The following is a 24,649-nucleotide window of genomic DNA, read 5'->3' as shown; positions in this document are numbered from 1 at the left end:
GAAAAGGCTTGAACCATAAAAACAATGGTTTGGATAGCTTTACAATAGCAAGGCCTCTGAAGCCAAGAAAAGCACAGGAAATTCAGAAATGAAAGCAGAGGGGGAAAGGCACCGTTTTCTTTGAGCTGATATTAAATGGTCTCAGAAAGGAAACTTGATATGGTTCCTCAAGTCTCCAGTCCTACTGCAGGAAGCAAACCCTACAAACCAACCAAGAAAAGAAATACAATATCCCAGAATGCTCAGAGTAATTGGAAAAGCAGGCCAGAGTTGACAGGAAGATGGAGCTTCTTAGGGCCGGGCTCTGATACTGCCCTGGAAATCCCAGTAAGTATAATCGTGGGGAGCCTCAACTGCTCCTTAGAAAAAAATGTTCACCCTCTTGTTAGTGGAACAGGAAATTTACATTTTTAACCTTGCCAGCAGTTCCTTAGGAAAGGGCTTGCCAATCCTCTGGGCTGGCTTTGGGAGGACTTTAAGTAGACATCAAGGCATAAGGTTGAAAAAACAAACCATAAATGTAGGGCCACTGGGAAATTTGATGGTGACTGGTCCACTAGCTATTAGAAAACAGACGTCAATCCCTTCTGCTGTGACAGTGGGACTGTAGCCATCTGTTCTTAGATTAGTGCTAAGTGTGTGACACTATGACTTACATCCCCATGGCTTATTAAAGGAGGGGGAGCATTGCATAAAAATTGTTAAATCTTACTGGGAAGGGTATATGGGTATTCACTGAGCCAGTCCCCTCAGAAAAACCTACCGTTATAGATTTTTCTGGCTAATGAATATACTTTAAGCCATGAGACAAAGATGACAAGGGCAGTGTGGTTTGACTGGCAGCCGGGCCCCCTTTATTCAGAAGAGCAATGGTCTCTTTTGCCTTTTACATCAACCCAGATCATTTCTAAAGATTCTCCCCTGCCTGCCATGCGATCTGTATAACGAGATCCCTCTCCTCGGTCTGGACGTAGCTACCCCATCAAGCCCAAAGGTTTCAGTGCCCTAGAATCCATAAAAGAAGAGGCGACAGTGTCAGCTAAGTTATCGGTTTATTAGGAAAGTACCAACACCACGTTCTTGGAAATTACTGGAATTTTATTTGCCTCAGGCTTATGACTTGCAACCAAAGACATTGTGCAAAGAAAGCAAAGATTAAGTACACTTTAGGGAGAAGGAGACCATACACATTGGTAACACAGGAGATCAGGTGGACACAAGAAGCCACCCAGGACACTCTAGACAATTCAATAGCGTTGTCGATAAAACAAGAACAGCAACAACGACGAAAAGAATTCAGCAATGTTTACAGTAGACATAAATCTTACACAAGTCAAAAAGCTTTTTTTTTTATTGTTCTTCAGATCATTGAGCATAAAATGGAAAAATGTATATGTAGGTGATATCTAACTACTGTACATTTGTCACCTAGTAAGGTTGCTTATATGTACCACAGTGTTTAAAAAGAAATACTGAACAAATCAAAATCTTGAAAACTGCCTGATGAGAAATAAAATAACCAGTGGCTTTGAATGGCTCCCCCCCGGTCATCAGTGCCGTGGAAGATAAAAATCTTCTCATCAGAACAGATGTGGGGAACCAAGCACATCAAACTGCTACCAAATCCGACCCACCTGTAGAAATATACTATCCACCCACATCTTTTCCATCAAAAGCTTTTGTTTGTTTTTAATCTTTGAATCTTTGAGGCCCATTTGGTCACAATATGTTACAAATATTTGTGTGTGTGTATGCACGCGCGCGCACCCGCAGTTCTTTTTTTTTTTTTTTTTTTAATTTTAACACCATGATATCATATGTTTGTCTGGCACTATCCTAAAGCTACTTCTAGATGACAATGAGGACGGAGAAATAACCCAGTGCCCAAGTGGCAAGTGAACTCACTGGGGAGAAAGGAGAGAGGGGGAAAAAGTGTTCAGTTCTGCCATGGTAAGCTCAAGTCCGCACGGCTCACTCGTCGTCAGTCCCACTTGCTTCTGACTGTTCCTAAAGGAAAAAATGTAAAAAGGTGGAAAGAGTGAGGGCACAACATCTCTTTCAGTGGAAAGACAGACACTGCAGAGGCATGGCCACCCTATATGCCAGAAACGGGGGTGCTGAACTAGCAACCCCAAGGCAATGCCTGCCAGCTGCACTTGCTGTCTGCCACTGTGATTTCTGAAGTTTATGGCTAACCATTTCTATTTTTATCTGAGCCTTGGAAAACTGTCCCATGACAAGAAAAAAAATCACACACTGAATGTCTGCTGGCTGGTAAGTCATCTCAAGAAAACACAGTGTTTTAAATGTAACCAGAATCTAGTAAGGCTAATTCTAGAACTTTCCAGTCATGCTGGAGTGGCCAAGTGTGGAAGGAAATTCACATATACGCTAACATGGAAAACAACTGTGTAGGGTGGTTGTGCCGGCGAAGCCAAACTGCTCTGGGAAATGAGTTAGGGTGACAGGGTTCACCTGACACTCCTGGTGTCTGAATTCAGCTCCTGCCATTCACTGCCTCAGGACCTGCAGAGGACCCAAGTAATACCTGTGTGACAATGTTAATATCGATGTTAAGTACTCCTCAGATCTTCGGAAGGTGCCTGGTTTGATAAAAATGTGCCTTAAAAATTTCCTGATAAGAATAAAGCCTTCAGATATTTCGTCTCAGAGCACCACAGCCAGAAAACTCTGACATCACAAAACCTTTTTATCCCTCCACCTCTAATCATTATTTCATCTGAACTGTTATATGCTCACAAGCTGGGTGCAAGAGATCTATAAAATATTACCCAGCCGCGAAGAAAACTGTATTTACATGCACATGCACTAGAAGACTGAAAGAGGACAGGATCTCACTGAGTTGTTTCTCCTTTCCACGGCAATACATATAGCTTGACATTCTTTGTTTTTTGTCCCGCCCCCAGCATGACCATACCTCACCAGCCCTCCTCCTCTCAACCTAAGTGAGGAGGAGTGTACACCCCAAGATGGCCCTGGAGCCAGAGGAGAACTCAGCTGCCCCCACACACCCCCCACCGCACCCCTCTTCACCCCCCCTCCCCCGGTCTAGGCCTACGCACTCACGTTCTCGTCCTGCTCCTCATCGCTGTCAAAATCGCTCACAACAGGTTTGGCTTTGCCTCGATTTGGCCTCTTCTTGCCTTTCCCTGTGTCCCGGCCCTTCTCTTCCTTCTTATTGAGCTTGATTTTCACCTTCACAGACTTTGCTAGAGCAGAAACAGAAGAGACTCCAGTGAGGATTACATGTCAGTAAAATTATTATTATCCCACCTGCGGATAACAAGCTCGACTTCCCCGAGTACTGGAGAGCCTCATAGGCATGCCTGTTCACCCTGTCCGCCTAGTTAATCATCCTTCCAGGGGCAAGCATGTCTCTATTGGGAAGGAGAGTGACATCATCACAAGGGAGGAAGTCCTCTCAGTGTAGGAGTTTTTGTGGGTGAATTCTGTTTTTTTTTTTTTTAAATAAGGTTTTAGCTGGCTAGTAGTATTAATGGAAGAAGTCAAGGTGTAAAGATAATTAATGGGGTGGAGAGGGGGTCGGAGAATAGTATGGGTGAAAACATTGGGTTAGTTTCATTGTTTTGTCATACTAGTGTGAGGCTAACAAGGCTAATTAGGAAGATATGTGAGGTTACATTAATTCAGAATACAGTAATACTTTAATAATGAAATTGATGGCGTAAAGTTCTGGGGAGTTAATATTGTGAAGGGGGGATAGGAATACAATTGATGAAAGAGCATTTATTAAAATAATATTGATGCAGTCAGCTATAAAAAATAGTGTGAATGGTCTGGTGGTGGCATATTCAATGTTAAAGCCTGAGACGAGTTCAGGTGATCCTTCTGTAGGTGGAAGGAGACTCAGTTGGTTTCAGCTAGGGTTGAGATCTTGTAAAGGGTTAAAAAAAAAGGGGGGGGGTTCACTGTGTACTGTAGCTAAGTTAAAAGTTCAAGGAGTTTGAGTGGAATTTTTTTTTTTTTAATGTATAAAGAGACAAAACGAAAGCAAAAATGACAGCAGCTTCCCTTACCCTGCTTCTAGCCATCTCTCTAGTGATTATTTCCAAAAAATAAAAAGTTAAAAGAAGCATAGTTTATACCTGTAAATAAATTCTATAGACTATCATACCATGAATTCAAATATGTATAGAAACGCATACACACAGAAACATCTAAACTTTTATTTATTAATTACATGGATCTTCAGGTAGCCTACTGTCCATCTTGCTTTTTACTTACACATGGGAGGGAGCCATATATACCAGCTCACACGTATAGCTTAATTGTTTTCAACCCCTAAGAAATTCCTACTAAAAATCTACTCTATAGTGGACTTAACCAGTTCCCTCAGTGATGGGTGCCTGTCAAGCCTGGCAGACTTTGGTGAAGGCGCACTGGTAGCGGCCACATGGGACAATTCTCACGCTGTCTGACAAGTGCAGTGCCAGGAAGACTCTGCCGCCATTTCTACTCTTACTCAGAAGAATGCAAAGTGCTACGCCCCTTAAGCAAGTTCTAGAATAGGCAGCCCATAGCCGTCACTGCAAGTATTTGAGGGTGAGGTCAGGAGAAGGTGGGGTCTACCACACAAGCCAATTTCCCCAGAGTTTGTATAGCTCAAGGTGGGCTGAATATATTTCAGTGGGGGAGGGGGATTTAATCACCACAGAAAGAATATGTGAGATGAGAATTTCAGTCTCTTGGGAAACGTAAGGAAATAGCCTCATTAGAATACTAAAATTAAGACATTTATTTCTTAATGTTAAGTGTGGAAACTTATGCTGCAAAACATCATAAACCTGGAACACACTTCTCAAAACACTATAGATTATGAGGTTGTACCATTTTTTTCACCTTCCAAGTCACCTACACTAAGTAAAAGTAATTAGCAATAAACCAAATGATGTTTGAGAAAGCATATCTCTATGCAGACCAAAATAAAATCAGTGACTGTCCAAGTGTGGCCTGGGCCCAGCAGCACCCCGTGGGAACTTGTTAAATATGTAAGGGGAATAGGGCTTCACTGATTCAGAAACCCTGCGATGGAGCCTAGCAGTGTGTGCTCTGCAGGCCCTGCACATGTCAGACTACAGTGCTAAGGAGTGACAGGCGGTGTGCACACCAGGGTTATCCCAACATCCAAAGGCAACATGGGTAGAGCTTTCTCAGTGAGCCTTGGCAGTCCTGAGCTCCATGGCTACTGCACTGAAACTTTAACAGCTTACCCTCTGACTCGGACTCCTCTTCATCATCTTCCTCTTCTTCTTCATTGCTTTCTTCCTCACTCTCTTCTTCTTTGGCAATTTTCTGCCGAGCACTCTTAAACACTGACTGTAGGACAATGGAGTCTTCGTAGATCTAAACAGCCAAAGTGTCAGCTGTTAAAAGCCATATGCTGAGGCCTGCAGTCCCACAACTGCTGTGCATACCTCCTTAGACCACACACACACACACACACACACACACACACACTTTATACTTATATTTGGTTAGTGGTTGTTGTTGTTTTTTGAGGCAGGGTTTTTTGTTTTTTTTTAACAGCCCTGGCTAGCCTCACATTCAGAAGCAAAGGAGCCCTTTACAAGGCCGTTCCCTGTCCCTGAGCTTCAGTGCAGCCAACAGTCACCTAACATGCTGTGTGCAGCAGGTGTACCTACCCACACACAGGCAGTCTAAACACAGTCCTTTTTCCCTTAGGGAATTAAAACAGAACACACACAACATACACACACACACACACACTCTTCTGGATATGTTCCCAAAATAATTAGAAGCAGAGTCCTGAGGAAATAAATACCCTCCACACACCCATGTTCCTAAGAGGCACCCTGGGCAAGAGCTAAAGAACTCAAAGGTCTGTAGGTAGATGAGTGACTGAGAAAAACATGGTGGATGCATGGTGGATGCATGGTGGATGCATGGTGGATGCAGTGACTAGGATTCAGCCTGTGGGATAGGAAGGCAGTCGCCAAAAGACAGGCACAAAGTGATCCCACTTATGTCGTCAAACTCAAAGTTGAGGGTAGTTACAGGGACCAGGGTAGGGGAGAACTGTTGTCACAATGTAGGGTGGCATCATTTGCTAGAGACCTGCTAAACACCCATAGGAGCAGCATTGACACCACTGAACTGCACCCTTAAAACTATTGTTAGCGTTATGTTGTCTTTTTGCCTCAATTCAAAAGCAGTGCATAAACAAATGGCCTTTGCTCTCTGGGATTGAATTCTTTTGCTGTAAAGATGACCCACACAGCCAATCCAATAACTCGGGAGGCAGAGGCAGGTAGATCTCTGTGAATTTGAGGCTGGCCTGGTCTACAGAGCGGTTTGAGGACAGCCAGGGCTACACAGAGAAACTTGTCCAAAAAAAAAAAAAAAAAAAAAAAAGGGGGGGGGGTGGCCCACACATTCAAGGAAGTGGTAAGGCAGCAAATGATGAGGATGGCTCCAAAAATGAAGGATAACTGTGGGATGGGACACTTTCTGGGACAAAATCTGCCAGAGGTCTGAGCTGACAAGTCAGGGTGAAGATGAGCTGCCCAGGGGGGAGACAATGTGTGGAGGTATCACTGTCAATCCTGGCTGTGGAGGTGGACTCTGCTGGGCTACATGCTGCAGGCAAGGTCTCTTTCCCTCAATAAGGCAAGTATCAGGCCAGAAAGACAGATAGGTAAAAAATATCAGTTCCCACCAAAGGTAAGTTGAACTGAGCTGTAACTAAGGTGAAGTGTCATCTCACCTGTGCTTATAAATTCGCTGTGTCTTATAATGACTTCCTATGGAGACTTAAAGATGTTCTTAAAACCAGCAGTTTGAGGCCCCTCCCAATTCAGTTTCAAGAAAGGGTACTCTGAGCCCCTGGTAGAAGCTCTGTTATCACAGGGATGGTGCCAGCCTCTCAGCATTGCCTTCAATAACTTGAGTTCCTCCTCTATGGGGAAGATGAGCCCTGAAGGAACTCTGAGTAGAAGCCCACCCAGCTCTGACACAAAGGCTCCCTTTCTATTCACACAGGCTCCAGAGAACACAGTCTTTTAGCTTTCAGTGTTCTGCTGGGGAGGAAGCAATGATCCAAAGGGTAGAAATGAAACGCTCCATTCACTTCCGAGAGCCTAAGCATGGTTCAGGTTAGACGCGTCTCAGACACCTTGACACGTACCTGGGATCCCTCCAAGTTGAATGTCTGTGCGTTGTGACAGAGAAGCATGACATCTTTCTCCAGATCGCCCAGGCTCCGGTACTTATGATTACGGATTCTTTCCTGATGGGAAAGAATTACGAACACAACAGAAGAGGAAAATGGAACTGTCCTTACTTGTTCAAGAAAGCCCAGATTTCCCTGTCTTCATAGCATTCAGCCTTGATGAGTGGGTGGGCCTGCAGAGTCCCAGGGGCGTCACTGACCAAGACCAACCCCCCGCCACCTCCCCACCTACTGGTGTTCTTCAGGATGGGGAGACAAGTGCACAGTGTGGGAAATAAGTGGCAATGGAGGGAGAGGAAGGTTCTCGACAACATGCAATGTATATATATAATCTGAGCTTCCGATGATCAAATGCCATGCATGCGAAGGATCAATATTATCCCATCCCCACCTTTCCTGGGGCAGGCTGTGTGTAGGTCAGTGGTTAGCAACCCGGAGGCCACTACCCCAGCCCCCACCTAGAACCACTCCCGAGCATCATCCATGCATCTCCTTTGTTTACTCGGGGAATAACAGGGAACGGGTATCTACCTTTATCTTTTTGAAATCCACTGGCTTCCTAATTAATTCATAGTATTCTGGTAACTCTTTCCTGGAAGGTAACTGAATGAAGACTTCACTGAGCTGTCGCCCTGAACTGCAGGAATGAGGAAGACAAACAGAAACAAAGCACATGAAGCACTCCTCAGGGGGGTGGGGGGCGGTCATTTCAGAGACTGTCAACAAAGCTAAAGAGGTCGCACACATCCAGGCATGGGGGGGCTCTGTACGTGGAGAGAACACCCACCACTGCTCTGGAGACTGATGCCCCTTATGCCAGCTTCAATCACAGGAAAGCACAATTACATGCCCGTTTCTGTTACATACACACACACAATGTGGCAAGTACCCTGTGGATTTCCCTGTCAGGAGCTAATCTCTTTTCATCATGACAGAGATATTTAAAATAACGTATTGAGCCCAGGATCCCATTTTAAATGGGTAACAGAACACACAGATATGACTTCCATGTTCCTTTTGTCTTCAAATTCACTGTATATTTAGAAAGCATGTTAAAATATACAGAGCAATGCAAATGTGCGGCTGTTGTGGGCTCCCCACATTCCTTTCTCTCTCATGCCTTTCACGGTGTGTGCCACAAGCCCCTTCTATTATCCCTTCCCGTCCCCCAAATGCACTTATGTGTGTGGAGCAATTTGGGCAAAAAAGAACAACTGCTAATGTGCATGTCACATGTTTCTAGAATCCGAGCTGTGCCCTCCCCCAAATGCATGGTGGGTTTATTGAAAGCAGGTTTAGTGGAGAAATGTCTTAGCACTTTGCCACTAGAAAGAACAGGCTGCGGAGCAACAAGCCTTTCACGTCACTTAACGCTGGAAGCAGGCACAGTTAGAGGAACAAAGGAGGATAATTGAGGTTCAAGATCCCAATACCTGATTTGGCCTCCCTAAATCAATAACAGCTTGTGATATATGGTCTAGTCATTTTCCACAAAAATCTTACTGCCATTACGACGGCATCTCTAGTTCCTTTGTGAAGCCAAAAACATCAAAAGATAACCATAAATCTCTGGTGTGTGAATTTTGGAAGGTGACTGCACCAGTGTTCGGGAATGCTCAGAGGCAGTGGCAAGGCATGAGTGACAATATGCTGTTTTAATCCACAGTCCCAGTTGTATAATTAAAAAATAATCATAATGACAGTTATCATAAAAGAGGCATGCGCAGTAACTCAAGTGGTTGCCTAGCAACCAGTGGGGGAAAAGCTGAAGTGCAAAGGGGCCTGCATAAATTAACCAACAATCCTCAGTCAAAGGATGGGCAAGTTTTTCAGCTATAGCAGGTCACTGTTTTGTTTTATTTTTAATGCTTAGATGAGCCTATGAATACTAAAATTGGGGACAAGCACTAGAGGTTCAAAAACAAGACAACTGGATGGGAAATTAGATCTTGGATTACCGTGGCAAGAATCAAGGTGCTCTCCAACTCCTCCACCCACTGAAGTGTTTGTATGTACATAATTTGTGTTGCACAGTATATGGCACATTTTCTTATTACAATCAATTCCAACACAGGGCCATAATTGCTGGTGCATTTTCCTACTGTTTTAAAATTTTAAAACTCATTTTACTTTTTTTTTTAAAAAGAGCATTTTAGTGGCACCAAAAAGACCTTTGCCTCTCTCTCTCCCTCCCTCTCCCCCCCTTTCTCTTTCCCTAGCCCCCTGTGTGTGTGTTCAAATTTTTCTAATTCTATGAATGTTTTCCTTGAAATTAACATTCTCCATAAGCCAGCATCAATCCACACATCAGACCCTGTATAGATGTCCTGGCTTTAATACTTGATTCTCAGTGACATCTTCATTGTCATTTTCTATAGTCCCAACAGATGGTATTATTTTTCTATTGACAGATTATAAGCACATCTTGGCTCTGTACACCTGTGACGGGCAGACTCCCAGTTTCACCTGTGCCCCTGGTGCAGTAAGAATTAAACACTATGGACTAGACCCACGAATACACCTGATGCAAAGTCACCAAGGTCGCTGCCTGTGCCCGCCTTCTCTATCCTGTCAAACCTGCAGGCCTTAAGCCCACTGAAGAGACAAGACCAGAGTCACCCAAGTTCTCAGACTTGGTGTCAGTGCTATACAGTGAGAACAAATGTATCTCATTCTACTAAAAAGCATGAAGCCCCAGTGAACTAAACACTGCCTCCTGCTTTCTCTGGTGCCCCGCCTCCCCCTAAAAAAGCATGAAGCACAAGGTGACTGGAAACCATCTAAGGAAGTTGTCTTCCTGCCATCAGGCTGCTTCCGCTTTTCTATACACACCTCAGTCTGGCCACCAAGGCCTCTAGGGTGTGGCCATATGCCCCAGTTGTTCTCCCTGACACTGTCTCAGCTCAGCCTCACAGCATCTTTCTCGTTGAAGCATCCTCATGTGCGTGGCTGAACATTTCTTATATCTGGTGCTGGAGGTGGTGAGATAGGGTCTACGCTATAAACCAAGGGTGGCCAAACCCATGGCAATCCTCCTGCCCCAGCACACCAAGGGCTAGGATCACAAGCGTTAATTAGCCCAGGTTGAGATCCACCTTACTTCAAACACTTCATGATCCTCCTGCCATCAAGACTCATTCTCTGTATAAATGGAGAACACTCTCCTTAACAGTACTTGCATTCAACTTTCTGTACCTCACGCCTCAAAAGTTTCTCTCCTTCCCATGGGATGCCAACATTTTCTGTAGTCAAATCTTCCCCATCATCCTTTCCAGGACAATTGCCACGATGGCAGCCCAGTAAAGGAAGATCAAGGCTTGGGCATCAGGGGCTGACCCTGACAATGCTCAGCTCTTAAGGACTTTATAGAATGCATCAGGGTAACAGAACACTTGCTGAAGGACTGCAACAGTTAACCCCACCCCCAATAATTATAGGTTAAAACAAACTAACAAAAACAGAAGTCACTGAACAATGGCCTAATTACAGCATGGTTCAGAGAAGGTGGTCTGGCTCTATTGAAGCCTTTATCCTACCCTAGGTATTTTTCATTATGTTATTTAATATAACTTAAGACCTAAATATAAATTATTAAAGTGTACTACCTCCTGTGATGACATGCCCTCCCCAAGTCCACAGATAGCTTTTATATCCATTTTACACGGTGACTTATCTCACGCTAGGATTTGTGACTGCAAAACTCAGGGCTGGTGGAGGAAGAGAAGGGGCAGGTGGTAAGCACTTTCCTGTCTACCAAGGTGAATGCACACAGGGATAGGATGGCTGTGTCTTGGGCATGAAAAAGAAGCACTGTGCTCCTCCCATAAATGGGGAAACATGCTTTACACTAACTTGTTCGGAAACACATTCCTTTAAAACAGAGGCTGCTGGGTCTTCCAATGATTCCTTCTAGGTCCAAAGCAAAAAGACTGCTACTAATAGAGCTGAGCTTTTTTTTTTTTTTTTTTTTTTTTTTACCCCCTTTATAATTCTCACCACCACCTTTTTTTTTTTTTTTTTTTTTCCCTTTCTCTCTTTTCTTGAGACAGTCTCATATAACCCAAACTGGCCCGGTTCACTACATAGCTGAGGCTGACCTTGAACTTTCCATCCCATGGAGTACAAGGATTATGCACCTGCATGGTTTGTGCAAGGCAAATACTCTGCCAACTGTATTTTTCTTTATCACCCACCGAAGTTGCTTAGTTGACTATAACAGTTGTGAAAAACAAACTACCTGAAGCCAAAAGAAATCTTGCTTACATTAAGCAACAAAAAGAAAACAATGTCCTACTTCATAAGAAAATGAAGTTATGACTTAGAACACCCACTTGGGGTTTGAGGGATGAGATAGGAAAATTCCTGCAGTCTTAAAAGTATCCGACACAGGAAGTTAATTGGGAATTAACTAGAATTAGTTCTAGAAACTAGAGTGACATAGCATGGCAGGGGGTGAGAAAATTCTCCTTCCTCTCCAAGTCACATTCCTCACGAAGCTTCATACACAGAGCTGACAAACTTTCTCAAGATTATACCTGCTCCCAAGTTATCTAAGGAACCCTGGAACCCTGAGGCAGGTATGAAACAGGAGCCATAAGCACACCACAGTCACAAGTGAGACCTTTTGTCTGGGCCTTGAGCTCCCCAAGCAATCACTGATACCTGAATCCTACCTTCCAGGTTCTGGCGGCATAGATTAAGTACTGATGGAATTTTGTTTCTGGTAGTGGGGTGGGTGGCCATCAAAACTACCCTACATGTCAAGAAAGAACACAGATATCTACACCACACTCCTCGGTTACCAAGAAACAGAAGGCTGCCATGATAGAGATGCCGCTCCCTCACTCAGCACGGCCACTGACTTCATCCACATTTCAGGAACAGCGGCACTCTTGTGCACTGTTTTAATTATTATTGTCTCCTCTAGGCCGAAACAAATATGAAGGTGAGAGTGGTGGCAGAGAGATAGCCCAACACTAAATGCACATACCACCAAACCTGATGATGCAGGCTCCATGTCTAGAACCCAGAGTAAAAGGAAAAGAACAGACTGCCCTCTGACTTCCACATGCTTGGCACAGCAGGTACACACATACACGAACACATAAAATATATAGAAATGTAAAAATAAGATGTATCAAAAGATAGCTATCATAGGATAACTTAAAATAACTTAAATCAAACAGCCAGGATGCTTTATCACCATAGAAAAGGCTAAGAAGTCTAAAGCTGTGTGGCTTAAAAGAATGGGGAAAGGTGTCTGTTAAAATTCTAAGTGTGGTCCATCTCAAAAGTTTTCAAATAAGCACAGAAGAGAACAGAGGAAATATAGGGCAACTTTGTATTCACAGGAATTTATTTTGCAACGAGATTTATGCTCCGCAGCCCTGAATGAGGTTATCCACAAAGTGGGTCTCAAGGCTTTGGCCGGGCTACCTTACTTGAAATGTGCTATATGTTAAGAATCACATTTTGTTTTCTCTTAAAACACACACACACACAAACACACACACACACACAGTGTCACGTGGCTAGCATTCAGCATATTTCACTCCTGACTCCTTTAAATTCAACCAATAGAGCAAAATGAACACACAGAATAATGACATGAAAACTTATCTAAGATGCTGCAACCTGAAGAACCTGTGACACTTTCTAGACAGTTCTTTAGAATATTCTTAGAGTGTCTCCTGCTGTCAGGCTCTTGGGAGAGGACATAGGCTTCCAAGTACCTTCTTTCTTCACTTTATATTTTCTGTTCCCCAAACTCCCAATCCTCCTGCATCAGCCTCCCAGATGCCAGAATTACAGGCATGGACCACCATGTCTGGCCCTTTTATTTTCTTGACAGGCATCTTGAAGCATTTTTAGTAGATTTACTACCTAGCACTTGACTTTTAGAAATATCGACAGAGGCCATCTAGTTTCCTACACTTTTTTTTTTTCCCTTCACTTGACATTTCATAATAGCAAGAAAAGGTATGAATTCTCACCTATCTCTGTCAGGCGTGACAACTAAATGGCCTGCCAACGTCCCTGGCATAGTCAGCCATCTCCCTGGCCAGCCGCCACTTCCCTCAGACCTGAGACACTGCCCTTTCAAAAGGCAAGGATGGACTGACTGAGAGGCCCCCTTCGGAGTATTCTGCTATTTGATCCTGGACAGTGTCTTGTCTTCTGTATGGTAAAAATGCTTCAAAGCCTTTGGTTGATTTGTGACACAACCCTTCCAGAAGCAAAAAAAAAAAAGCCCAGTGTTTCTCTACCGGAGGACAGTACAAGGCCCAGGTGCTGTTTTGTTTAATGGTGGGTCGTGGCATGTCCCTGAGGGCCTTTCCCTGCGGTGGACTTTTTGGTAAGTGCTGGAATGAGACAGATTCTTCTTAGGAACATAAAATCTAACTAGTATCAGCTATCTTCAATATCCATCTTTGTTCAAAATGTTTGCGGAACTGAGTATGAAGACAGTGTCATCCCTATCAACGGGCACATTCTGCTATTTCCGGTGGGGCCTCCTTCCTCTTCCTGAGGGGTCAGTCATGTAGGTGCCAGCTTGGAGCAGAGAAGAAGGGAAGGGCTATAGGGCCAGAGTAATGCATTCTGTTGCTGTGACGCGACACCATGGCCAAAAACAACTTGGGAAGGATAGAGTTGATTCCAACTCATGCCTCTCAGGGCTCACGGAAGGAAGGCAGGGCAGGAACCCAGAACCAGAAACTGAGGCAGAGGCCGTGGAGAAAGACTCCTTACTCGGCCTGCTTTCTTACACACTCCTGGATCACCTGCCCAGGGGTCGTATCACCCACAGTGGGCTGGACCCTCCCTCATCCATGACTGACCAAGAAAAACGTCCCGCAAGCTTGCCTACAAGCCAATTTTATGGAGGCATTTTCTCAATTGAGGTTCTCTCTTCTCAGGTGAACCGAGCTTATCTCAAGTTTGCAAACAAACAAAAACCACCAGGAAATCTGCTATGCCTCAGAAAACAGATGGACTAGATGTCTTTGCCCACCTCCCTTCTGTATGTGGGTTTAACTGGGTGAGGACCATAAGTACCAAGTCACCAGGAGTCACAGCATCGTACCAGGGCAACACTCACATCAGAGGTATTTGTAATGAGGGACCAGAACCCACACTTGCCTGCACACATTCTGAGTTCTGAGTGCAGTTATCAGAGCTCTAACTCAGCGTTGCTCAAAGAGGCTGCCGTCACAACACACCAACTTGGCCTGATAATGACAGTGTTTTCCTGGAAGGCGGGGTCAGTGAACAAACGCGCTTGGGAAAACACTGGGCTAAGGAAAGTTAAACTGTTGACTGCACAGCAATTACCCTTCCTCCACATGTGTTGGAAGTCCTGCTCTAGGAGGCATGTTCCCAGATCACCTCATCAGTCCACTAGTCCATAAGACAATCTTAAAAGTGCTGGGTGAGGCCCGAAGTAGCCGACAGAATGAAAAACTTCTCGGCACCAGAAACTTGCATTCTGTCTAAATGCATCCACCTAGTTACAATGCTATTTCATGCTAACTCTTCTAGAATCCATCTGAAGTCTCTAAATGCAAAGGTGTCTGGGCATGAGAGCCATTCTAGCAGACTTCCTCCTCCATTTAAAGAAATACAGAGTGCCTGGTGCCACGGACTCTAAAAATAGTTTTTGTCTAAAACAATTTGTTGACTGGTTCTGAAAGAGCGGTCAATACTAATGATATAATCATGACATCTAGGGCTGTTAACAGCCACAGAGCAAGCAAAAGTGTCCTGGTGGAGTCTGTGGGGCGGGGTTACTACATACGCATGCATGCAGAAATGTGTGTGCACGCTGCCCCACTTCCCTTTCACCTGCACTCCTATAAATGACACAGAACCTCCTCTCAGCACTCAGGAAACCAGATTCGGTCTGCCCAAGCCTACCAGACATTCTGAGCATACATTCTGCCATTTGCCTCCCCACTGCCAAGCGCCACTTATCAGAAAGACGGCTGGCCTCTCACCTAGCAACGCCCCTCATCCTAACTCGACACCCCTCTACATGCCCCACTCACTCCCATTATGAACATGTGGTCCTATAGTCCTCTCTGGGCACTCCTTTCCTCCTAGCACAGCCAGCTCCCTTGGTGGGTAGCATCCATTCCACCGCCCCACGCGGACACCGTGCACTGGTCACTGCAACCTCTCAACTAGAACTCAGCTGTCTCCTCGTTTGCATCTGCAACACTGGGCACCGACAGGAGGGACGGTCAACTGCAAGGGCACAAAAGCTGTCTTCGAGATAGGAGTTCTTGAAGCCCACATCCAGGTTTCTTCACTGTGGAGCTCACGGCTTTCGGGTCTGCTGTGCTGCTTCACCGGGGTGGGGATGGGGGGTTGGGGGCTGGCTCCTCTTTCTTTGGATAGGGACACATGGTCTCTAGAAGCAGTCTGTCTACCCATGCTTCCTTCCATATCTGCTCACACCCACACTACTGAGTATCCCCTAAGCCCTCACACTCACCCCAACCCAATCCCTGTGTCACCCACAAGCCAACTGAGGCTCTCCTACTCCTGCCCTCCCTCCACCTTACGCACACAGGTGTCCATACTTGTTGACGTAGCTCCACCCAACAGGGCACAAGGTAATCCATTCTACTTTATCTTCTTTTTTCCCTCTCTCTTTTTCCCATTTTCAAGACTTACACAGAGACTGACACGGACAGTGCTGGGATTTTGAACAGCAAGAATTTGAGCAATGGCTCTGAAGGATATGTTAATTTATCACAATACAACTCTGAACGTCACACACAGCTCAGGCTTAGGGGGAAAAGAAGCAAGGGGAGACAATACAGGATGACTCCAGCTCCAAAGAGGCCCCATGCAAGCAAGTGCCAAACCTCTTCTAGCCTCTGGAGAGGACTGTTTAAATTGTATTTAGTGAAAATGGATTTATCTAGGTCCTAACTGCATACGGCTATATTCCCTACCCTCAGATAGCCTGAGCATGCCAGGAGGGGTTTGCAGTAGCCTTTAAAGTCATTAATCCACTTTTCCATGGTCACATGACTGCTTTGATGGAGGGGAAGAGGGGAGCAAAGGGAAAAGGAACTCAGACTCATGCCTGTTTTAGGGGGCAGGAGTGTAGCCCCACTTTGCTGTTTAGACCATCAGGCTTCCTTTCAGTAAACTACATGAGTCACTTTATTATGTAAACAGCCCAATATTACAGAGTCAGTGTTGTTTCAAGTCTGCCTGAATCCTTTCTCCTGATGACAGAAGCAGCAGAATTGGCAGTGCCCAGCAGGCACTGTGCTGTGTGTGCTTTCTAGGATTGGACATGGCTTACAGAGAACCGGCAATCTTGTCCAAGTTTTATTTCTACAGACATCTACTTAAGGCCTTATGTTGAAGAAGGAGAAGAAGAAGGAGAAGGAGGAGGAAGAGAAGGAGGAAGAGGAAGAGGAGGAGGAGGAGGAGGAGGAGGAGGAGGAGGAGGAGGAGAAGAAGAAGAAGAAGAAGAAGAAGAAGAAGAAGAAGAAGAAGAAGAAGAAGGAGAAGAAGGAGAAGAAGGAGAAGAAGAAGAAGAAGAACGCGGCCACAAATTGAGATCTGTTCCTGCTGAAATTCAGGGTATAACCTCAGTTCCCTTCCTTCTGGCCCTAGAATAGATCCTGCGCCGCACGGGTTAGGGTTAGGGTGCAGACAGCATTACTCGATCATTTGACAAAACTGGTGGACAGGAGGCAAAAGCACTACAGTGATCATCTCAACAACCTGGTTTGATCAAAAGGGAGGAAAATCCCACTCTCCACATACAGGTAACTCTTGGCATCGCACCCATCCACCTCCCAGCAACCAACACCATCCACGCCCAGCATCTCTAGGAGAGAAGTGCTTCCGGTTTCCATGCAGCTGGGACAGAGGCACATGAACATAAGTTAGACAGACTGGTGGGGGAATCTTAGGATCCATCACGATGGGGGAAGCTCAGAAGTCACACCCTGAAATCCAGCCCGGCACACGCTCAGGAGTAAATGCAAGAAGCACCTGTGCTGGCCATCATCTCTCCCCACTCCAAACCCCCAGCAGCCAACTGTAACCAACTCTAGGGTGTACAGTGGTATGAACATGCACGCAACACCATGTCACACAGATTGAGTCCCCTCCTCCAGTGCTTGGCCTGAAGCTTCAATACCTGGACAGCACAGAGTTACAAGGTCCACAGGACACACAGCAGGCTGAGGGTCAGGAGGAGGCGGGGCAGAGGAGGCAGAGACCTACCTCTGAGGTGATGCAGGCTGGGCAGGCTTCCAGAATGGCTCCTGCCACCTTTGAAAGGCATGCATGTACAGGTGGGCTCTTCCAGATGAGCACACTGCACAGACAACCTCAAAAGCATGGCAGGGCGGGGTTAAGGGTATGTGTCACCTGCAACTCCATTCCAAGGAGAGGAGCGACTGGGAGCCAGGGGAGTGGTGACTAGGTAAAAGTTGTTTCCAAAGACCAAGTCCAAGTCTACGCATTGCTTTGTGTACCAAAGGATACCTGTATTTAGAGACATGGCAATACAAGGCAGATCCTGACCTGTTTCCTTCTATTTCCAACTGAGAATTACAGGGCACCTTCTCCACGTTACACCTGCGGTAGAGTAGAAAGAACACTGGAGTCAGAAGACCTGTGGCCTCCTCCCAGCCCAGCTCCTTTCTCTCAGGATGGGTGACCTGGAGCAGGAGTTTCACTCTCTGAGAGTCCACCTGGTTGAGAAGATCACACAAAGTATCATTCTACAATGATACACATTTCTCAAAAGTGGCAGTGGTGGTGGTTGGTGGTGGTGGTGGTGGTGGTGGGGTACAGCTTCCTAACATCTCTGGGCCCTCCCTGCAGTTCTCTCTGCTCCCCTGTCTCATTTCCCTCCACACATGTCCCATTTGGGGTTCTGGAATCAGTGGAGAATGAGACGCCATGTTAGGGGTGTGTGCGACCTTTAGTCTTATCTGGCCCCTCAGTGGTACACAGGGGAGGGTACTTACCAAGACAGCTCCTGACTCTGAACTAGAGAGGGTATTTTATCCACAGCAGTCACCACATGAACGGATGCTGTGCAGCTGCCTATTTCATTTCTGAGCTCTCCTTCCCTGACCTTCTGTTTTCGGCAGGTCACTGAATAAATGCTCTTGACTGGGGATGAATCTGAGCCACAACCTGAGGGTTACGTGATCATTTTGGACCCTGACACGTAGGTGACCTTTTGTGTCGTGGCAATCAGGTTGGCAACACCATCCAGGTGATGCTCTAGACCAACCCAGCCTGTGGCAAGCCCGGCTAGGCCACTTCTGGGCCTCCGCATGGCCATTGCGTGCTTGGCTCAGAGTAGGAGGCAATCGGACAAGACCAGTATATACTACACGGCGGAGGTACAAAAGTGCGCACAAAACTCTAAATATACAGCAGTAACCAGAATGCCTGAAAGCCAGGTGAGAATGGGGAGGGCCGTGCTGGAAAACCAAACCGTAAAGTTGCTATGCTCCCAACATGCAAAGCTACTCTTTCTAAGCCAGGGGTCTGGAAGCTCTTAAAGAACAGAAGATATGATCAGAGAGATGTGTGCCTCAGAAAGAAGAAGACTAGAGGCACCCGTTCCAGGCCCAGGGTTCCAGAGTCACAGGGAGACAGTATGGTGATGGAGGAGGAGGCTTGCCTTGGAGAGCCTTTGTGGGGGAGGGGACTTTAGAAGTGAGGGATGGACCGGAAGACTTCTACTGTTCCCTATTTGGGGCCTCCGCGTGATGATGTTGATGCAGAGGCCAAAGCAGACCTGGTTTGCTCAGAAGACCTAGCAGCAGCGGAACCTTAGGAAGGACGTGAACAGCACCCTGGGCATTTTATAAAATACACTGTAACTAATTCTGAGGAAATCAGGCCCCAGTTCTATGACTCGAGGCCAACAGAGGCTGCAATCTAACAGAGGTGCCAGGTGCTAAACAAAAGAGAAACTAACAGAAAAAAAAAAAAAAAATCCAGTTGCTCTGATACAGGTCGGGAATCTGACTGGCTTGGGAAACAAAAAACAAAAACAAACAAACAAACAAAAACCTCACAGACTACAATGGATGCTAAATTATGCCAAAGATTTGGGTTTGTAGATAGACTTTATAGGTGTGTTTCCGGTGTCAGCCGTCCCCTGGAGAGAAGCCTAGAGAGTGGTTAACATCAGTCTCTGACCTAGCAGAGACCCCAGTGAATTTTCCACAAGAGCTCTGGGAGAGAAAACCTTGAAAGAAAACAACAGACTAGTTAAATGTGGGTCTTTAAAAATAGGCTCAGTCCAACCTGAAATAAGGAATGCTACAAATTACTTTCCAGTGTATGTAGGGATTAAACAGGGACAATTGTGATTGGGTTTAGAACACTACATCCTTTAAAAAAAAAAAAAGTGCTATAACATAATGAAATGTTGCCACCCCCTTCTCCCCCTCCCCCAGAAAAGCATTGTTATGATGACTTTTCTACAAAAAACAAAAGCAAACATTATCAGTGCATTCTGGTGTAGTGAGGCTCTCAGGAGCCCGCCTTCCCCAACTTCCCTCTTCTGTGTCAGCAGCAGCACTATTGTTCCTCCCTGTGTGGTGCAGAGCAGAGGAGGCAGGAGAGTGACCAGGAATGAAGACCCTATGGCTAGACTTAGCAGTGCATTGCTAGCCCTGACAACAGTGGAGGGGATACTTCCAGGGTGGGGAAATGATTTCCCCAATGTCAAAGGCACTAAACACAGAAGCCTGTGCCATCCGTCAAGGCATCACTAAGGTCTTATTAAATTTGGGAGGGTGGGAGCAATGCGGTCCAGGGAGGCAGGAGGTAGGCAAATGCCATTCCTGCCATGCCTCCTGCACTGTATGGCAGCACTGTAGCCAACCTCCCGCCTTCCCCACGGCTTCATGTCATCTTCAGAGCTGGACCCCAGGTCCTCACCCTGTGCAGACAGCAGGTCTCCTGAAATGTACCTTCGAGTAATTCATCTCCAAACCATGTATACAGTGGACAAGAGAGGTTTAAAAAAATGTATAAATGCATATTCTGCTTCTGGATTCTCAGAGTTTTTTGTTTTTGTTTTGTGTGTGTGTGTGTGTGTGTGTGTGTGTGTGTGTGTGTGTGTGTGTGTGTGTGTGTTGTTTTTGTTTGTTTTCTGAGACAGGGTCTCATTCTGTTGCCCAGCCTGGCCTCTAACTGTTTGTCTCGTGCCTCGGTCGCCTAGTGCTGGTTAAGATATGTGCACACATTACACTCCTGTTGTAAATTCTTCAGGAATGAGAACACAGAGTTGAAAAGAAAGGCATAGTAAACACGGAGCAGAAGCTCCCGACAGGAGAGTTGATTTTTCTTTTCTTTTAAGGAACATATCAAGGTGCTCCAAATGAGTTCAAGTGACCAGCTGTAAACTAATTACATCCTCAAAGAGCGTAGATTGCTTCTGCCAACAATGCAGAGGAAATCACGGACAGTGAAGATGGAGGCAGAGGCTGAAGAGCGGCAAATATGCCTGTTTTGAGATGAGAAATGAAGCCAGATACTGGTAGGCTTCATGTTGACCCTTGTTGAGAACTTAGACTAAATTACCCAGAGGCCAGGGGGCTACTTAGCAAAGATAAATCACATCATTAAGTGCTAGTGGGGGGTGTCTCTGAAAAAGCTATGGCAGGCAGGCTAACCTCATTTCACTTTTTCAGCAGGGTTTCTAGGTTGATAGATGGGGAAAGGGCTACAAACATCATGTATTTGTTCTAGTCTTTCTTGATAACCTTGAGAAGGGACAGATGAATTTGGGTAACACGGTAGCCTTGCCACATGAGTTCAATGACACCTAACCATCTTCGAGGATTGCTGGTAAATATATTCACGTCAACCTGCACTGATGGCCAAGGCATGTCACAGGGCCCTGTCCTGGTTCCTTTACAACCTATGACACATCTTAGGCTTTGAAAAGCCTCAGGAAGATGGAAAGATGAGCAAATACTTGTTTAAAGAATAAGGAACAATTAAGACCAATGATGAGAACAAACGCTACAGGGTAGAGCTGCACTGAGCTTGGGAGCCTCAGTGTATGATGGTTGAATAGTAGTGATGTTACTTAGATCAAGGCTGAATTTAGTAGTTTTCTAGAAAAGACATGTATGGTGTGTGCCATGTGTCCAGCATCAGCTGGCTATGTGTCAGGGATGCTGGAGAAAGATAAGTGATGCTGGAGCCAGGGCCACAGAACTCCGGTGTCCAAAATAAGCAAGCAAACCAGCCCATACCCTCAGAGTACAGTGGGAACTCTCGGGAGCATGTTTCAAGGGGGCAGTACAAGAGCAGAATGTGCCTAAGGAGGGGGTCTAAGTGTCACTTAGAGAACAGGGTGGGGGGGGGATTTCTACCCAAAGAGGGTGGCCCTGGCTGAATATGCCAGCTTATAAAAAGTACATTCCGTGACATTCTCTGACAAGTTTGTAGAATAAACATCTGCCATCTTGAAGACAGTCCTGAGGAGTCAAGAAGTTCCTCCTCCTGCAGACCCAGGGAGGACAACTTCCTGTCACCAGTGCTGCTGCACCTGAGCCCAGGACTTCTGTCTTCATGTTTGTCACTAGGAACTTTTCACCCTGCTAAACTGGAGGCCATTTCCTGAGATGTGGACGAGCGCTACTGCATCAGTCATCACCTCATTCTCCACGGCATCTCGTGGTGATTTTAAAAGGTACAGGTGTAACAGAGGAGGAATGCTTTCCAAAGAACTAGAGTGTCTGGGGTTAAAAATTATAGAAGGGGAGATGGTAGTTAACAGCCTCCAAAACAAGTGGAAGACAAAGCATGTTCACTAAGTCAAAGCAAAGTATGCCTTGAGATAAGGTTTTCTATTTGGGAGAAACAACATGATAGGCAGTAGTAGTCACAGCCCTGCATTGCCGCACAGCCATCCATTGGCGAAATCACCCAAGTCAACGGCTCTTTGGGGGTTACATTTTAAACTGTCATGCTTTAGACTATAATGCAATAAACAGTCACTTACATTATTTTAAGTCTTTACAGAAATACCAAGCCACATCTGTCCCAGAATCATGCAAGGACTTCTAAATAACTGCTCCTGAGAGCTAATTAATTCTTCTTAGTTGTCTGTTGATATAGATGGAGGTCCCACTTCATACAATGCGCAGCTACATGGCCATCAGGACCCTAACACTGGACGGGACTATTAGACGGAGTTTAGTACAGGTGGCATCTCTTTTTAGGGTAGACTGAGTGGCCGTATTAGTAACTGACTCTAATGCTGAAGAAACCTCAACACAGCAAGATGTACATTTTTTCCAGTGGCACTTTCCAAAACAAACCAAAAATACAACACTGTATCTAATTAAGGCCCTCCTAATTTGAGTGCCTCCTACTTGAGAACCAAGTTTGGTAAGACCAATACAAAATATAAATAGAGTCCATTGCTTTTTCTGGAGGATCACTAACATGAGATATACACGAAGCAAGCCGTGGTGGGAAATGTAGCACATGATCTCCAGAAAGTACCTCAAAATGCAGGAATGAACAAAGTGAGTCTTGGGAGGGTGCTTTTTAAAGGAGAACTCGATAAACAAATAAATAAAGCCAGGAAATGAGGAAGGACCGCTCAATACCTGCATGCTGAAATATTTAAAAATCCTTTGCCTACAGTATGACTAAAGCCATGGCTCAAAAATCAGTTCTGGTGAAACTGTATATTGTTTTGGGAACGAAAACCATGGAAACCAAGGACATTCTCTTCATGGTGCTCAGAGGACCCTTCACCTGCTTGATTAACCACAAACAGGCTCAAAGTTTGATAATTAATGATTAAACTATTCAAAGCATCTGGGGTTATATTAACTACCCATGACAACAATGCTGCAGTCTGGGGCAGGAATTATTCTACTGTGTTCACTGGGAAACTGAGGGTCAGGGAAGGTAAGAATGCCCCAGCTAAGTGAACACCAGGGTCAATACTCAAATGTAGGCAGCTGAGGCTAGCATAGGAAGGAGCTTGTACTGCGAGCCCCCGGGCTCTGCTTCCCCAGCCATAAAGGAGTCCTGTTCACACAGCTCTGTACTTGGGAATGGGCTCTAAGGAAGTCCGTTGCGGTTATGTACACCAGGATGACACAAATGCAGCCAGCAGGCAAGGTTAACAAGCTATGCAACACAGGCAACTCATATTCCATATTGGTGGTAGGGATGGTATGGAGACAGTCGAGACAACCTGTGAATTCTAGGTAAGGAGAACAGCCATTTCTTCCCTCTAGCTGAGCTCTCCCTGGTTGGGGTGTGGGGAAGACTGGCAGAATGCTGCCAGGTAAGTTTTTTCCAAAGGGGGAGTCAAGAAACAGAAATATTATAAAATTGCCCCCCCCCCCCGCAAATAAAACAACACGCTTGCAACAGGGGACCCATGAGGTGCTGACCCATTAGTGATTAAAGAAGAAATAACAGCCACTAGGCAAAGGCCCAGCTTTTAAATCTCCACAGCCTTTCTCAGCCCTTCTCAGTGCTCCAGCAGAACCAGACTAATCAGCAAACGCTGTGATCATCAAAGACCTGCTAAAGACCAGCACACATCTGGCCAGACACACAGATGTTACACTCCCCTAACACAAAGGCAAAAAAAAAAAAAGGTCAGAGGTGCTTACAGAGTGACACTCCCTTCTAAGTTGCAATTCCTCACAGCAGAAGCTGAGATGAGGCCTCCCGCCTGCAGGAAAGCAACAGGTGGAACTGGGGGGTGAACAGAAACCTCACAGCTACTAATTCTTGATTTGCACACACAAAATGTTTACTCCAGGCCAAGAGTAGGCTAGGAGTCAAGTTTTCCTCTCTGGATTGTCAACGAGCAGGTGATCTAAACTCAGGAGGACTGGGGCTGCCCTTTATGGCCACTTCAGAACATTTAAAAGATTTTTTTGGGGGGGGGGCCCAAAAAGAAAATAATGAAACTAGTAAGCATGGAGCTATGGGGCCTTGATTGGTCCAGAGATACAAGAAGTTCTGAACGTCTCAATGCACCTTTCTCTGCCTGTCCCCATCACTGTTTCGGAAAATGCAACATGGGTTAGGGAGGCTTAAGAGTGAAAAATCCCAGTGAAATTTTTAATTAATTTATTTTTTTTATGCTACCTAATCTTTCAAGCACTCTCTTCCTGGCCCCCATGTGATACATCAAAGCTATGAGGAAAACCCCTGGCACAGTCTAGCCGTTCACATTTGGTCCAGGGGGCTACAGAACACCAAGAGTTCTTGGTGGAAGCTCATGGTCTCTAACAACTGACTTCTATGATCATGCAATTTAGGGAACAGAAGTATCTGCTTCCTATCTGCTTTCCACAGAAACCAGAGGTGACGTTCAAAGGAAAATGTCATTGTATCAAATGAAAACAGTGTGTCAAGTGG

General features: G+C 45.5%; 1 protein-coding gene across 3 annotated transcripts in view; it reads right to left on the bottom strand.

Annotated features, from left to right (window-relative positions):
* Positions 1-1,774: 1,774 nt before the first annotated feature.
* The window catches only part of Smarca2 (SWI/SNF related, matrix associated, actin dependent regulator of chromatin, subfamily a, member 2), a 167,495-nt gene continuing 144,620 nt past the window's right edge, over positions 1,775-24,649 (bottom strand). For 2 of the 3 annotated variants that reach the window (XM_051146285.1, XM_051146286.1), the window contains exons 29-31: positions 17,789-17,842; positions 7,763-7,868; positions 7,136-7,288 (exon numbers count right to left, since the gene is read on the bottom strand). In XM_051146285.1, the coding sequence (XP_051002242.1) occupies positions 7,151-7,288; positions 7,763-7,868; positions 17,789-17,842 (298 nt within the window). In that variant the 3' untranslated portion in view covers positions 7,136-7,150. Of the gene's footprint in view, positions 2,008-3,087; positions 3,231-5,252; positions 5,386-7,135; positions 7,289-7,762; positions 7,869-17,788; positions 17,843-24,649 lie in introns of those variants that run through there. The other variant, XM_051146287.1, reaches the window with a different exon arrangement.

Source organism: Acomys russatus, chromosome 5 (assembly GCF_903995435.1).
Source record: "Acomys russatus chromosome 5, mAcoRus1.1, whole genome shotgun sequence".
NCBI lineage: Eukaryota > Metazoa > Chordata > Mammalia > Rodentia > Muridae > Acomys > Acomys russatus.
This window is presented reverse-complemented; position numbering and strand designations above follow the sequence as displayed.